This window comes from Gastrolobium bilobum, unplaced genomic scaffold, assembly GCF_033153095.1.
Source record: "Gastrolobium bilobum isolate Gb01-03AN ecotype WA unplaced genomic scaffold, APGP_CSIRO_Gbil_v1 utg5596, whole genome shotgun sequence".
Taxonomy (NCBI): domain Eukaryota; kingdom Viridiplantae; phylum Streptophyta; class Magnoliopsida; order Fabales; family Fabaceae; genus Gastrolobium; species Gastrolobium bilobum.
Window position 1 is genome coordinate 143,958 of NW_026896969.1, and position 18,034 is coordinate 161,991.

Consider the following 18,034-nt stretch of genomic DNA (forward strand, 5'->3'; position numbering starts at 1 on the left):
TGATTTATCACAAAAGAGCCATCATCATATTAACAATAAAATCCCAGTAACATAGTACAACCTCTTTTGATTCTTTTCCTTCTACATCACAAAATATCGAAACCCTAATTGTTCCACCCTAATAGCGATACTCTAAATGTTCAAAAAGAAAAACCCACAAATTGTTCTACCGTAAGGATGATGATAATGATGATGAATAAATGGCCTTAATTGATATCAGCATCATCGAAATCGTCTTCGAATGTGTTGAAGAAATCGGCATCTGCGAGTTTGTTGTCTGCGGAGATGACGCCATCCGCAAAGATCTCGAGTGGATCGATGTCGTCCACGTCCATCGCCATCGCCGATACCTGTTCATCCATCTCTCCGAACAAGTCCATTGTTCTCGGGATCCTATTTTCTCTCTCGTGAAATTGGAGCATCAAATTAGGGTTTTATATGAACAGAGCGACTCCAAGTCCAACGATGTCGTTTTATTGACGATGCATTTCTATCCTATTGTGCATAAAAATTAATTCAGAATAAAAAATAGTTTTTTATTTTAAGAATAAAAAATAAAAAATGTGTTTGATAAAGTCTGTTTTATAAAAAAAAAAAGATTATACTTATTTTCTTATTTTGGAGATTAATTTACTATTTTTTTTACTATCTCTTACTATAAAATTTTAACAGTTGATTTCTACAATCTAACAGATATAATTTATTAAAAATTAAAATTATAACCAATAAGTTATACGATTAGATTCGCGGAAGTCAACGATTAAGATTTGGTAGTAATAGGTAGTAAGAAAAAAAAAAGAGGTTATATTTACTACCTTTTTTTTCTAAAAACTAAATTAATTAATAATTGTAACCTAATAAATTATATCGTTAGATTGACGAAAATCTACGATTAAGATTTGGTAGTAAAAAAAAGAGAGGTTATACTTAGTACTTTTTGTCTTACTATCAAATCTTAACAGTTGATTTTTGTTAATCTAACAGTTATAATTTATTGAGTCACACTTATTAATTAATTATTAATTTCCAATAATTTATAATCATTATATTGGCGAAAATTAACTATTAAGATTTGGTAGTAAGAGGTAATAAAAATCATAAATATTTTTAGTTTTTAGAATCAAATTTAAAGAACATATTTAAGGTATTTTTATTTTATGTTTTAACTTTTAACTTTCAAAACAATAAAAAAATTAAAAAATATATATATATTTCATTAGGCTTTAATGTTTCTACGGTGAATGTGGATAAGTTATCAACATTCACTCCCAAAATAATGTCGTTTTGGGTTGAAAGATTAAAAAATTATAATGAGAAAGATTATTATAACCCTGAAATAAATTATAATTACAAAAATATCTTGATTTCAGCCCCAAAACGATATTATTTTGGGCTCAATGTAGATAACTTATATACATTGACGGTAGAAAAAACGAACCTATTTCATTATCTATTCTACAAAAGTGCTGAGAACCAAAAAAAATAAAAACACAATCAAACGGAATCTAAATTACTTCCAAATTCTATTTAATGTCATATTTATAATTTAAATAGAGAGCTAGGGGTGATAAATGAACCAGGGGCCTTTGGCTCGGCTCGTGAAGGCCTGAGCTTACATGCCTAAAATTGGTTGTTGGAACCAGGCTTGGACTTGTATAAAAGCTTGTTTAATAAAAAGGCCTCAGGCTCCAATTCAAAAGCTCGGCCTTAGAGTCTTTCAGGCTGACTTAGTATATTAATTTTTTTATATATACTATTTGTAATAGCTCTCTCTCCTGAATCCATTTCACCCCATTTTATTGGTTAAACAGAATTTTTGAATGATTTTGGTCTATATTATGTTGTTTGGATATACATTGAATTTATGAATATTTATAGAATTACTAGTCATGTTGATTGTATATTCTGTTTGGATAAATTTTTGTTGTCTTATTTTTTTTAAACAGACTAACAGGCTAAATCAGGCTTTTATTTTTTGTAAATAAGTTAGGCCACAGGCCGATAATTATATTCATAATAGGTAACAGACTTGGTCAGGCTAACATATTTAAACACAAGCTTAGCATTTTAAGACCAAAGCTCGGCTCGGCCCGTTAACACCCCTATAGAGAACTATTGATTCCGTTGTAAGAAGAATAAGTCTCACTTTTCATCTCCGTGCATTTCACTATTATAATTTAGGGTTTTATTAATCTCATGTTAAAGGAGATAAGTTATCTCATGTTATAAAGACAAACTTGTGGGCTCCACCACCTGGTAAAAAAAAAGTGACATAATTATCAAAGTGTGTGTAGGAAGAAAAAGTTATCTCACGTAACATGAGTTTTTTCCCTATAATTTATTAATATTAATAATTAATTAATGTGTATAATTCAATAAGTTATAACCTTGAAATCTACAAAATTAACCATTGAAATTAGTAGTAAGATTTATTCTTCTTATGTCAGAGTTAAAATATTATTTCCCTCTTAATTCATATATATTTTATGTAATAATTTATTTCCAGGGAAAAGTTGATAAACTCCCCGATGGTTTATTCCTTCATCAGTTATATCTTTATGCTTTTTTTATCAATTATCCCTGTGATTTTTTTCATATAGTTAATGTTTATTTTACCCTTATTTTATGTTTAGAGTTTTGTTTATTGATCTGGATAAAATACAATAGGTTCACCAAGGGCTAAAACCCAAAAGATTAAGGCCCAAAACATAGGGCCCGAACAAAGCGCGATATCTCCATCGCGCGTAAAGAGTCAAGGGCAGTGTTTTAAAACTCGGACCGGTCATCGACTCGGCCGAGATACTGGGTCAGTGGTTCAACCGGGTTCAACCAGATTTCAAAATAATATATAATAAATATTATATATTATTTTTTATACTGATAATTACCTTCATTTATAAGATAATCACAATTATGCTGCTAATACAGTGCACCTAAATGAAAATCATTTGACCGTCGAAGACAAAAAAAAAGGTAGAAGAGAGAGGCAACATCAAAAACGAAGAACACATATAATATAACAGTTTTATACAGTCTCTAAATTTAAAGAATTTGGAACTAATTAAGCCAATAACAAAACACCAACAACGTTCCATTTCCCCCATTCCAATTCCTAGTAAGCCAGTTACGGTTGAGCATAACGATGTCGTCAAGCGACCATAGGTCCATGAAATTGTTGTCCTACTCAGCACCGCCACAGCTTTCTCCCGGAAGCGGCTGCTGCTATTCATCATTCTCCAAGCCTAGGAACCATTGAAGGTTCGAGATTTGTTGCATCAGGTCAAGTTCCTCGCCGCCAACACCGCCGTGCACAGTTGTGAAAGACGGTGGCTCTATGGGTTGGGAGCTCGCTTGATCACTCAGCTTGGGGCTGAGGCATCGCTTCTTAGACGGGGGCTGCGGTGGCGGAGTGGGAGGAGTGGAGGTGGCAGGAAAGTTGAGCTTGGCCCACTTTCCCTATGGCCTTTGTCTGATTCTCTGAATTCAAGTCCCGCATCGACTAAAGTATAACAAAACATACTCTTTATAACCCACTTGAGGAATGAAAAAGAACAAAACTTGAACTTTGCGGTCAAGCTTGTCCGGTTTAAAGTGAGTCACGGGTCTCCGGTTTTCATGCAAACCCGCCGGGTTGATTCGATTTTTACTACTTTAAATGCATAACTGATCGATGTGTTACTCGAATCAGTCAGATGTCCGGTTCACTGATTTTTTCGGGTTGAACCGATTTTTACTGGTTTAAATGCATAACTGATCTGATGTGTTACTCGAACCGGTCAGATGTCTGGTTCACCGATTTCTGGGTTGAACCGATCGGTCTGAACTGGTTTTTAAAACACTGGTCAAGGGACGCGATGGCTTCATCCTGCCTAGACCGCCTTTAAACATGACTTCAGAATTAAGGAATAGATCAATAAAGTACGAATAAGGAGCCACCGCGCCATAGAACCAATTCACAAAAGACAGCTCTATCTTGCCACAACTCTACCAAGATAGCTTGACATAATAAAGATAAGGCCAGAAAGGGATCAGCTGAACCTGCAGCCCATAAACAGCCAATCAGAAAGTATACCGCCTACCAAAGGCGGCATCAGATTCACTATATAAACAAAGAATACATACCCAGGTATGATCATCTAATTCAGTAAGAATACAACATAAGCCTGACTTTGATACTGACTTGAGCGTCAGAGTGTCATTGCAGATACCCACCCCAATCGAAGGCATCGCGCCAAAGGAGAATCATTTCATTCCCTCCATCGTCAACCATCAACAGCCCAAGAACCCAAAGAGTGGATAACCTAACCCCAAGTCTTCTCTCATCAACCGTGTGTGATTAGGCCCATTACTTATTGGCCAGCCCATATAGTATTGGTCTGATCATTGGCACCGTCTGTGGGAATTTATCTCTTAAAACCCAGTCATTCACAAATCTAAAAGCATGGTTGATACCAGAAGCAAGTCCCCGAACAATTCCAATGGAAAACAAAAAGAAACACCAGCTTCCCGCAAAAAGTCAGCTTCATCAGTCGCACCACTCTCTGTACATCACGAGAATCCACCTACAACCCAACACCTGTTGAAACTCATCACCCGACAAAACAAAAAAATCGCTCAGCAGAATCGAGATTTAGCTCGATTCAAAAAATTACAGAAAGCTAAAGAAAAAAATCAGGAAAAAGAAAAAGAACTAGAGAGAGAGATTGAAAAAGAACTTGAAAATTCTGGTGAAAGTGAACCAAGACATGAATATTCGAAAAAAGATCCTGGACCCTCTGGTCAGAGCAAGAAAGGAGAAGAAGAAATACCTGAAAATTCTCAGGGAAACTCTAAGATAGTTTCACGCATCTTACATCCTTTTACCCCCTGTGTCATGAGTGTTACCATTCGCAAGGACATAAAAGTTACAACTGAAAAGTATAATGGAAAGGGTGATCCGCAAGAACATCTGGAGCAATTCCAACATGATGACACAAGATGTTGATGATCTGGTAGCTTGCAGATTATTTCCAACAACACTGAAAGAAATCGCGCTCAGGTGGTATTCCGCTTTGCCAACCAATTCAATCCAAAGTTTGGAGGATCTCACTAGTCAGTTCCTCATGCGGTTCGCAACAAGCAAAGCACAATACAAATCTACTCATGCCTTGAAAACAGTACGGCAGGGAGCACATGAAACTTTGCGCGATTACCTCAATAGGTTTTTTGATGAAGTGCTCTTGGTGAAAGACCTAGACTCACAAGTTTCCTTACATCTCATCATCGAGGGACTGCTCGAAGGTCCTTTCTCTATATCATTGGCCAAACACTGCCCACGCACCATAGAAGAACTTAGAGCGCGATCTGAAAAGTTCATTAACCTTGAAGATTATAAACGATCCCGGGATACTTCCGGCATAAAACTAGAGATAGACAATTTTGAAAAAGACTTCCAGAAAAATTATCAAAGACGATTTTGCAAAAAAAGAAAATGGGAAATGTTTGATAACTATACTCCTTTGAATACATCCCGGAGACGAATCTTTAAGGAAGTCTTCCAAACTGGCTATGGTTGCTAAGCCCCTACCATTGAAAAGAATGGACAGCGCGATGAGACCAAATTTTGTGAATTTCATAATGATACCGGTCATACCATAGATGAATGCTTCGATCTGAAGAACACCATTGAGATACTTATCAGAGTAGGAAAACTTCAAGAATTTATTTCCACCTGCAGAGAGTATAAGGCTCAAAGAAGACATGATAAAAGTCCTAATAACGATCAGAATCCTGACAGACAAAGGACATATCCCGGGAAGGATTATAATCAGGCCAGAAATAACAACGATAGGAACGCACAATATGACTGCACCGGTAGATGAGAAGGAATACCAACACGGGATAGACAATATGAACAACAGGCAGCGCAATAGCAACCCTCACAACTGGCCAATAATGTTGCTGGAGTATTAGCCACCATAGCTGGAGGAACAGATGGAGGATGAGGCACTAGCTCGCAGTGAAAGCGACATTTAAAAGCAGTCATGACAGTTCATGATCATGGGCAGCCGTCTACATCCCGCTCCAAGCGCTAATCCATAAGTTTTGAGGATGATGATTATAGAGAAATCATCCCTGGCCATGATGATCTGTTGGTGATTTCAGCTTGCATGGCCAATCTCTAGGTAAAACGCATTATGATTAATAATGGCAGTTCTGCCGATGTAATCTTCTGGGATGCTTTTCGCACGATGAATATCCCAGAAGAACATTTAATCCCGGAATTTACAAATTTGATTGGTTTTTCTGGCGAATGTGTACAGCCTAAAGGTACCATTAAAATGTGAATAACTTTTGGGGTAATGCCTTTGGCTCGTACTATTAAAGTACGCTTTTATGTCATTGAATACGCGTCAGCGTATAATGTAATTTTGGGACGTCCAACTATTGTCGCCTTGGGGGAATTATTTTTATGTCCCATCTTTTGATGAAATTCTGAGACCCCTCTGGCGCTATTGTTGCCATTAGAGGAGATAAGAGGGCAGCGCGTAGCTGTTGTAATACCAGCTTGCGAGTGAAATTAGCAACTCATCGCGTTGACAAAGGCAAGGCGTCAATCAACATGACTGACTTGGACATGCGTGAGGATTTTCACGATGTTCGGCCATAACCTGATGGCTAACTGGAGGATCTTCAACGTGGTCCATTGCCGGAGAACGTTACCAAAATTGGCCGCCATTTGCCAGAGACTGAGAAAAAGGAAATGGTAGCGGTGGTTTAAAAAATAAAGATCTTTTCGCCTGGATAACAACTGATATCCCAGGAGTGGACCCTGATGCCATATGCCACCACCTTACTCTTGATCTTCAAGCAAAACCAATTGCGCAAAAGAAGCGAAAGATTTCCCCTGAAAAGTAGCAGGTAGTCGATACTGAGGTAACGAAGTTGCTCGATGCTGGGATTATTAGAGAAATTACATACTCTACATGGCTCTCTAATGTCGTCCTGGTCAAGAAAGCCAAAGGCAAATGGTGCATGTGTACTGATTACACAGATCTTAATAAGCATTGTCCAAAGGTTTTTTATCCTCTCCCTACCATTGACAAGTTGTTAGACAATTCTGCAGGATATCAGATTCTTTCTTTTATGGATGCCTATTCAGGGTATAACCAAATCCCCATGTTCAAACATGATGAAGAAGCCACTGTTTTTATTACCGAAAAGGCCACTTATTGTTATAATATGATGTCATTCGGTCTTAAAAATGCAGGAGCAACATATCAACGAATGATGAATAAGGTCTTCAGCCAGCAGATTGGTAAAAGGATGGAAGTTTATATTGACGACATGATTGTCAAAACCATGACAATTTCACAACACCCTCAGAACTTAGAACAGGTGTTTCAACAATTGCGCAAGTATAAACTGCGACTCAATCCAGCTAATCCTGACAAGTGTAGAGCAGTTCTCGACATGGCCAGTCCTTGACATATCAAAGAATTACAATAAATGACCGGACGAATAACATCTCTAACTCAGTTTTTATCAGCATCAGCACAAAAATCATTACCATGTTCAAATTATTGCGCAAGCAAACCAATTTCAATTGGACCCCTGAATGTGAAGCAGGGTTTACCGCGATAAAGGAACATTTGGCCAATCCTCCAGTCTTGGTAAGACCTCAACCTGATGAAACTTTGGTCCTATATCTTTCGATAAGCAGCGAAGCCATCATCGCGGTGCTATTACGCGAGGATGCCAATGGACAGTAATCGATCTATTTTGTTAGTAAAGCCCTTCAAGGTCCGAAATTGCATTATCAGCATATTGAAAAAGTGGCTTTTGCGCTTGTTATAACATCCCGCAGGTTGCGACTTTATTTTCAAGGGCACACCATTAAAGTCAGAACTAACCAGCCACTTAGACAAGGTCTTACGTCAACCTGATCTTGCGGGACGAACGATCACCTGGTCAATCGAACTGTCAGAATATGACATCATTTATGAACCGCGCCAAACTATTAAGGAACAGGTGTTATCTGATTTTCTTGTAGAGATGACACATTCTGAAAGAACTCAGACAGAGGATGATTGGACGATCTTTGTTGATGGATCTTCCAATCTTAAAGGAAGTGGAGCTGGAATTATTGTTGAAAGTCTCCAAGGTATCACAGTGGAACACTCTATCCAGTTTGGATTCAAAGCCTCTAATAATCAAGCAGAGTATGAGGCAGTTCTAGCAGGATTGGCAATGGCAAAAGACTTGGGGGCAATAAAAGTAACCTTGAAAAACGATTCACAACTGGTGGTAGCACAAGTGCAAGGAACCTACCAAGCAAAGGAGGCCCTAATGGCAAGGTATTTAGATAAGGTATGTCTGTTGTTAATTGATTTTGAAAGTTTTAAGATTGAACATATCCCAAGAGAGAAGAATGTCAGGGCAGATATTATATCCAAGCTTGCTAGCACCAAAGGCACTGGGAATAATAGATTCGTCATTCAAAAAAGTGTTCCTAATCCAAGCATTGTGATGGCTATTACCAAGCGCAAAGCTCGTCCTTCTCACGGTACGTAACACATGATGGATGACGATGAGATACAACCAGATGTTAGGGAAAATTCGTTAACTCCAATTTGGAACTATCTAACCAAGGGAACAACACCATCTGATTTAGGTTCAGCTAAAAAATTAGCGCGAAATACTTCATTTATACCTTAATTAGCCTAATTAAATAGTAAATTACATGTAATTAAGTAATTTAGCATGTATTGGTGGGTTAAAATAAGTAAAAGGCCTAATTAAATTATTAGGGTCACTTTTTAGATAAAAAGTGCAGTCAGTGAGAATTAGGGGGTATAAATGTGTGTAGGCAAAAGTACCTAAAATATAAAATTAAAGTTAAAAATATTAATAGAAAAATATTATAGTCCATTGGGCTAAGTTTGGTTTTGAATGGAGTTGACTAGATAGATAAGTTTTTACCCAGTTGAATAACCTATCATATATTAAGTGAAGAAACAAGAAAAGAACCCCATTTGCTTCTCCTTCTTCGTTGGATTAGAGAGAGAACCGTGAGAATGAGGGAAACCATTGTTGGCAGAGCAAAAATCCTAGTTTCTCCATCTCTCAACCAAATCAATCCATTCCAAAGGCAAACTTGTGTCAAATTCCATCCTCTTCAAAATCTACCACTTAGTTTTTGATGGGAACCATTGTGGAGGGAGAAACTCCACCTTGAAAGTGGCGACCCACGTGGCTTGGAGGACCTTGGAGTGGCTCATTGGTTGATTCAAGGCTTGGAATCTACTCCCTAGGTGATTCTAAGACTACCCATGGTCAGAAATCCCACTTTCATTAAGTTTTATGGTAATGGGTATGTTAGGTTTTGTTTTAAGAAAATGCATGAATAGTGGGGTATGTTATAGTGAGATTGAAGTTAAATTTCTTTGTAAAAGTTGTTAGGAATGATAAATAAACGGTAGAAGTGAAGTTAGATAGTCATTTGGTTATTGTTCAATATTTTGGAAAAATTCATGCTTGAAATGTTGAGTTTCTTGCATTGTTGAGCCATGGTTTGGTTGGATGATTGATTGTGTCCATTTTGGTGATAGGATTGAGCCTTGTGGACCAACATTGGATGACCAACCTTTGGAGGAAGCAATGGAGCTTGATTAGCTCATTGAAATTGGTAAGTTCATGCCTTAATTGTGGTGAGAATTTGGTTGTTGGTTCATGAATATTGATATATTCTTGGATGCAATAGATTGATTGGATTACACCTTTGTGTAGTTTTTGTTTGTGATAATTGTAAAGCTTGATTGTGCACATTGGTGGTGAACAAAGGTTGAGTTGGAAGCAAATTGAGGTAAGCCTTCGGACCTTGGGTGTTGATCCCTTTATTGTTCCACCAAGCCCGGAATGAGTAGTGGTTGTTGATAGTGTATGTAAATGCAATAAAGTAGTTTAATGCTTTGTTATACATATGTGTATGCACTGAGTGTGGCATAGGATAGTGGTTCCCTATGTTTTGTATGTCGCATGACGATGCGTAATTCATACTTGGTAGTTTAGCCGACCAATAAGACTATTTCCATCTAAGTATCCTTAGGACAGCATGAGAGCTCGAGAGATTTCTCCTGGAGATGTTTTACACACTGCATGGATATGTATTTACTGCATTATTTACGGTTATTTCTATTATACTGTGAGTGAACTATAGGGTGGAGAGATGATCCAAAGACCCCTGATTTACTGAGATGTATTCGTATATCTCATCCCGTGTTGTGGGACCCCCTTTCAGGTACAGATGTTGCGGAAGCTTCTGCTAGAAAGTGGCCATACTTGAGTTAGAGGGATGCATATGATGATACATTCTTTTGGTTATGCATGCCATTTGGATAGTTTACCATGTACAGGACATGTTGGATGCATCTTTGGTATATGTCTTCATGAGGGACTTAGGAGATGATTATTGACATTTTGTATAACCCTTGCATATATAGATAGGGACTATGATAATATGCTATTCTAAGTTCTTTGGCATGTATATAAATTTGGAAGAACATTGGTGTAATCAAGATATTGATAGATTGATGAATGTGATGCTATATTCATCATTTTGAATTGTATAATTAATCTGATGCAATCATATGTGAATGGATTCCAACTTGGATATCATGTGAGCCTTGAAACGGCAAAGAATAATGTATTGAAATGGTTGTATAATGTCAATTAGGTGAAACAGAACCTTTGTGGTAGAGAATCATAGTAAATTTAAGAATATTATGTCTTGCTGTCCATTTTCATATTCTATATGATAGATTTGGACCCTTGTGTCTCAATAGAAGTTATAGATCTTTTTCTTAGCTTTCCAAAGAGACCAAGATTGCTTCAATCAGATAGGTATAACTCAAGTTACGGGTAAAATACTAATGTAGGGTGAAATCACCAGACCGTGGCGCTATGAGCGCCAAAGTTGGCACTATCAGCGCGGGGCGACGCAAGGAGGGCAGTGTTCCCGCGCTACTAGCGCGGGTTTCACGCTACCAGCGCGGGACCCTTGTGAAATTCAACACATTTTCTTCAAAAATTCATAATTTGAGCTACGGTGCTCCGATTTGAGCGCGGTTTGAACCCACGCGTAGCTAACAAAGAAATCTATAACATATTGGAAAATAAGGACCATAGAAATAGCATAAAATTACTTAATTAAACTAAAAATTGGAGGTATTTAGTGTTGAATAACAATAAAAATGAGTCTTTAAGCTTTGTTGGTCTAAGGGGACTACTTGGCACACTGAGGTAGCAATGTATGGTCTAAATAAATTTTATTAAGTGTTCCGCTCATAGTTTAAGTTATGATTATAGTTTTTGAAATTATTTTAATTGCGGAATTGATTTTTAAAAGAAACGTTTATTAACGAAAAAGGAAAAAAAAAATTATCCGTATTATAATTCAATTATTGTGATTGTAATCGCGCTTAATGCCATACGTAATGTTAACAAACCAGTTCTAGAACGGGGTGTTACAATCATCAATAACCAGCTGTATAAGAAAGGATTTTCTTCCCCAATGTTGAAATGTTTAGACCCACAACAAGTACAGTATGTCATCTCCAAAGTTCACGAAGGAGTTGGTGGTCACCACATGGGGGGAAATCTCTATCTAAAAAGTTACTTCGCGTAGGATATTTCTGGCCCACTATAGAAGAGGACTCTAAAAAGCATGTGTGGCACTGCGTCAAATGCCAAGAGCATGCAGACTTGCATCGCACTCCACCAGAGGAATTATCTTCACTTATATCCCCTTGGCCGTTTTACCCATGAGGTATGGATTTATTAGGACCATTTTTGGTTGCGGTAGGAGAAGTTAATTGATTATTTTACCAAATGGATTAAAGCTGAGGCCTTAGCCACTATATCAGCTAGCAAGATACGCAGATTTTTTTATCGCAAGATAATTTGCAAGTTTGGCGTCCCTCACACCATTATTACTGACAATGAAACATAGTTTGTGGACAAGAAATTCAATCAGGTGCTCCAGGATTTACAAATTAAGCATAGGTACACTTCTGTTGAACATCCACAAACCAACAGATTGGTAGAAGCCGCGAATAGAGTTTTAAAACGAGGGATGGAAAGAAGGTTAGAAGCAGAAAAATGAGACTGGCCCGAACATTTGGATTATGTGTTATGGGGTTACAGGACTACTCCTCATTAAACTACCAGTGAAACTCCATTTCGCATGGTATATATAACACCTCGTATTTCTTAAACATATATTATATATTAAAATGTGAATTAATGGGTAGGATTAGTGAAAATCCTGAAATTAGGGTCAAAATACAAAGGAATGGTAAAATGGTAAATTGTCAAACACGTAACCCTAAAAAAGGAAAAATGAGTAGAAGTCTCAAATGGAAAAACTAACCCTGGAAATGGATTCGGAACGAAAAATTGAGTGGATAGGAAGGTTTCTGAAAATTTGATGAATAGTATTTTTACCGAGTAAACATACCACAGTACAATTGCACCGTAAAGCGTGTCGAATGAATTTTGAGCTCTAGGTTTGGATATAAGTTATAAATGGCGTAGGACTAGGAAATATGATTTCTGGTGAAAATTGATGGAAATTAGAGTGTTTGGGGAAGCGTGCCCACAACGCGCATAACAACTTAAAACTGTGATTTCTTCGAACGACCGGAAAACTCCGGATTCATTTGATAAAGGGTAATTAAAGGATAATGGTTAATCTTAAAAATTATAGTTTCTAAATAGTCTAAGAGTTAATGGACGTTTAGTGGTTTAAGTGGGAGATTTGACTTAGTTTGAATCACGTGAGGTGGCAGTGGGACCCACCCCACTTAAGTGACTTGTGCCACATGGCCAAATCACTATTGCATCATCCCCTTCCTCCCTCCTTCTTCTCCAAACCCGCAGCCCCTTTATTAGTATGCAAAAATTGCTTTGAAAACTTCATTTCACCAAAACTAAATCAAATCTCCACCAAAATTAATGTTCCACTACATGAAATTTGAAGTAAAACATCATCTGAACGCAACCATGCTACTCCCAACCCTTGAAACTCACTCATTTAGGAGAAAATCCCCCCTTAAGTCAGCAGCCATTGATGGATTTTTGGATCTTTTGAGTTGTGTGTTCAAGCTATTGCTTGGATATCACTTGGAGGAGTCTTAGGCCTAGCCTGTGGGTAAGTTTCCATACTTTTGATTGGTTGAATTGATGGATCAAAATTCATGAACCCTAGAGCTATTTTGCTTGATTGATATAGTTAGAGAGCTCAAATTGAAATTGTGTATTAGATGAAAGTGGCTTAGAATGATGTTTTAGAGTGATAGAAACTATAAAAATTATTGAGGATTGGATTGTTAACTTAGGCAAAATTTGATGTGGGAATTCAACACTTTGTGAAATGACTTGGTTGTAGGATTGTGTAATTGAGTTGTGGAGTATTTTTATGAGTTAATTATAGGATTGTATGATGTGTGGAAGTGTTGAAATGAATTAAAAATCCCTAGGTATACAAACATGAAGAATTCGGCCATGTAAGGAAAGTAATGAAAAGATGATGTAAAAATCATGTGATTGGTGTTGTGTGGTTGTGAATTGTGTTTAAATAGGTTGTATGTTGGTTTGATGCATGTGAATTGGAAGTGGAATCATTGGATATGTCTAAGTGTAGAAATTGGCCTAAAGGAGGAAATTTAGGAAAATGATGTTGAATGGTAATGGAGTGAAATTAAGGAATTGGTTTGATGTTGTGGTAAGCTTAGGAAGCTGGTGGAAGCTTGAAATAAAATTAAGAACATAGCTAGGTAATTTTGGGTCATTTGGCCGAACCTATGTATGTGTGGGTGGGAGTGTGGTGCTTTGTATTTTAACTTGGTTGCACCATGGTATTGATGATCCTTCTGTGATCATTGTAGGTTGCCTCCCACAAACGTGAACTTGGAACGGTTAGCTTGGTGGGTTGCCTTTGGTCCTTGACCAAAAGGATTATGGTGAGTAATTATGTAAAAAATTCATAAGTGCTTGAGTAACCAAGTTGATGTGGTTATGTGATTGTAATTGATATGGGAATGACCTGTGTAGGCATTTCTTGTTGGACCAAGCTCGGTTGTGTTTGACTTTGGAGCTACCTAGAGAGGGAGCTTCTATCAGGTAATCCCTTAGTACTGGGGTTTAGTCCCCGTGTGTGCTCTTCCATGCCCCTTGAGGGTAGTGGTTGGAGGTGTATATTAGTAGTATATTTTGACATGCTCATGCATTTTCTATGTATAGTGGTACATAGGATGTACCGTGTCTCTGGCCAGTAGACAGTTGCCTTCGGGCATTACGGACTTTCACTAGATAGGGCTCCATGAGGGAGTTTCCGTTGACCTGGGGTCATGGTGTGTCATCCGTAGAGGAGAACACTAGAATGTCTCGGGTGTATATGGATGGAGGGTGCCTTGGTTGATGTTCTTGGAACACTTCCTTGGATGAGAACCCATAGGCTATATGTTGAGGCCATTAGACTGGACGTTGAGTGGTATTGGCATCGACCATTCTAGCTTCATCGTATTTTTACTTCCTATGCTTCTGTACTTCACTAAATCCTTTGCTTTATCCCTTGTTGGATGTTGTGGTATATTATTGATATGCATCTGAGTGAGCAATTGAACAAAGTAATCTCCAGAACCTCTGGGTTACTAAGATATATTCGTATATCTCACCCCATTTTGGGGACTTTATTTCAGGTAGTAGCAGTGGCACTGGAACGGCGGGTAAGAGGCCCGTAGGATGAGCAAGAGAGCTTGAGTTTATATTGCATTTTGGGGCTATTGGACCTAGGCTAGACTTAGGACATGAACATTGCATGTGAGTTAGGATTATTATTTTTCATCTTTGTTCATGTCATATTTTGTCTAAGTTTAGCCATTATTTATCATGATTTATTTTGAGGGTCCATTATGTATATTTGAAGGATTAATGTAAACGTTGTAAAGAAGCATTGTAATTTGTATTATGGAGACTTTGTGTAATATTGAAGCATGCTATATGATGAAAGGGCAATAGGCCTATTCTAAGATTTGATTTATGTTTTATGTCAAAGAAATGCATACAAAGGAATTAATGTGATTGAAATAGTTTAAGAATTGATAATGAAATCAATGAGTTGTAAAGTAAGCTTTTGATATAAATTGTGAAGGGTTGTAAGAGCACCAAGGCATTGTTGGTCCTTGAGTGCCACCCATGTTTATTAGGTACAAATTGAGAATAGATAACACACTTTTAAAAGTGGGATATGTTGAAAAAACAAAGGAGACTCTGACGAAATTTCTAGAAATTAGCAGATTTTGGGTGAACTTTGGGAGAGCATATCTCCCTCCACAAAAGTCTAATAGGGACTTTCCATACACCATTTTAAATCTGGAGATGTCAAATACCTTCTGTCAAAATTTGAGAACCATAGTAGTAACACGCAGCCCTGTAGAAGCCAGAGAGCACAGACTGTACAAAACGCCCCTGCACATGGGGCTGTCACTATGCGTTTTTGCAAAATTTATTCCCATTTTGTTTCTTGGTCAAATTAGGTGTATGATATATCAAATTTAAGCTTGAGGAGTCTAGTTTACTGTATAAAAATTCGAGAGAAATTGGTGGAGTATATTTTCTAGAACCGTTGAGATAGTGAAGGCTGTTTGGAGCCCTATTTGAGGTTGGCTGGCTGATTTGCTTGTCCAACTTCAAACAGTGATATCCGGAGCAAAAGAGAAATTTTTTGATCGTGCGATAGCTCGTTAGGAATATAATTAAGTGTAGAATAACATACTAAAAGATGGGAGGTTCGCGACATGCAGATTTTCCGCAGTAATTAAAATACCAAACCATGTTCGGATAGGTCGAGAACGTAAAAGTGAGATTTAAGCTAAGTGAGTTTATGAGAACCTCTTAGTGACTTGAGAGGAGTGTTATATGATATATAGACATTTTATATTATTATTCCGCAATGAGTTTTCTGTTACGGTCACAGCTTTTATTTATTACGCTTTATTATTGTTTTAAAAGCTCACGTAATTAAAAGGGAAAAGTTTACTCGCATTTTTATAAATGAAATGCTGTGATTGTAACTGCGCTTAATATCATAATCAATGTTAACAATACCGGTGTACAACGGACTAGTATAGTATATGGAAGTGAAGCAATGATTCCAGTTGAGATTGGAGAGCCATCATGGAGAAAGATTTAAGCGACCGAGGAAAGTAATTCCCAGGCCCTATTACACAACTTAGACACAATCAGTGAAATGCGCGAGAATGCTTATATCAAAGAAGCCGCTTTAAAGCAGAGAATAGCAGCGCGCTATAATATGAAGGTCATCAAACGAAGTTTTAATGTGGGAGAATTAGTCTTGCGAAGAGTAGATATTGGCAACAAAAACGCACGACAAGGTAAGTTGGCCGCGAACTGGGAAGGGCCATATCACGTCCAAAGCAAGACCGAAAATATTATCTGGACTCACAATCCCACGCACATGGAATGCAGATAAACTCAAAATATTTTATAGCTAAATTCTTTTTGATTCGCTATATGTGTCATATTCATCACTTTGTGCAAATAAAGCTTGCAGGTTTATTTCAATGAACAATCATATCATTTATCGCGCATAAAAAAGATGGTAAAACCTTAACTGGTTAAAACTGCCATTTGCGCAATGAAGAATAAGAAAGGTGAAACTTTAACTGGTTAAAACTTCCAATGAAGGTTAAGGAAGGTAAAACCTTAACTGGTTAAAACTTCCATTTGCGCGATGAAGAATAAGGAAGGTAAAACCTTAACTGGTTAAAACTTCCATGAATATTAAGGAAGGGAAAACCTTAACTGGTTAAAACTTCCATGAAGAATAAGGAAGGTAAAACCTTAACTGGTTAAAACTTCCATGAAGATTAAGGAAGGTAAAACCTTTATTGGTTAAAACTTCTAATGAAGATTAAGGAAGGTAAAACCTTAACTGGTCAAAACTTCCATGAAGTTAAGGAAGGTAAAACCTTAACTGGTTAAAACTTCCATGAAGATTAAGGAAGGTAAAACCTTAACTGGTTAAAACTTTCATTTGCGCGATGAAGAATAAGGAAGGTAGAACCTTAACTGGTTAAAACTTTCATTTGCGCGATGAAGAATAAGGAAGGTAGAACCTTAACTGGTTAAAACTTCCATGAGAATTAAGGAAGGTAAAACCTTAACTGATTAAAACTTTCATGAAGATTAAGGAAGGAAAAAGAAGAAGCAAGATGAGGGTAATAACCCCAAAAGGTTACAACCTTCAAAAGATGACGATGGTGCAACCTTTCATGACTATGATAAAGCTTCATGAATATGACAAAAGGTACGTCGTTATGATGAACATATATTGTTTAAGTATGGTACCCTTATAAGGACATCGAAACAATCTAAGTTTCATTAGATTCCATCCCGTAAGCTAAGGTTGATTAAAAATCATCTTACATGCTAGCCTACCGCAAACACAACAGGAATATACTTATATATCAGATAGCGGCATGATATACTTTTAGATAAATACTTCAAGAAATGAAAGGTTAGTTCCGGGATAATAAACGTACAAAACCAATTGTGTCAAATCTTCAGGGGACAACCCATATACAGACAAATTCACAAAACATAAAGAAAAAACTTCAAACCTGTCTGGATTGACATATCTTGAGGCCCTTCTTCTGTTTCTCTATGATCTTCACCCACGTTCTCTGGTGCGATCAGGTGGGGAGGCGTTTCTGTGTCCATCGTGCAAACCAAATCCATTAACTCTTCCTCGTCTATATCATTTCGCTTCATCAGCCGTCCATCTTTCACATAATGCAGATAATGAACATTATCCAGCTTTGCAGTCGGATTGAAAAGACGAACTTGGTTTAGAACATTGGCATACGTCCCCTCAGCCTCCTTCTCAAAATAATATTGATACTTCTTCACTTCATTGTTTAAATGAATCTTTTCTTCTTCCAAGGTATCCACGCTAGCCTCAAGATCCATGACT

The 18,034-nt window shown here is 37.4% G+C and overlaps 1 protein-coding gene across 1 annotated transcript; it reads right to left on the reverse strand.

Moving 5' to 3' along the window:
• LOC133303078 (small acidic protein 1) lies at positions 1–424 on the reverse strand. Its single transcript, XM_061502936.1, has one exon. It carries the CDS (start codon positions 420–422, stop codon positions 207–209), a length of 216 nt encoding a protein of 71 aa, XP_061358920.1. The 5' UTR covers positions 423–424; the 3' UTR covers positions 1–206.
• Positions 425–18,034: the final 17,610 nt, after the last annotated feature.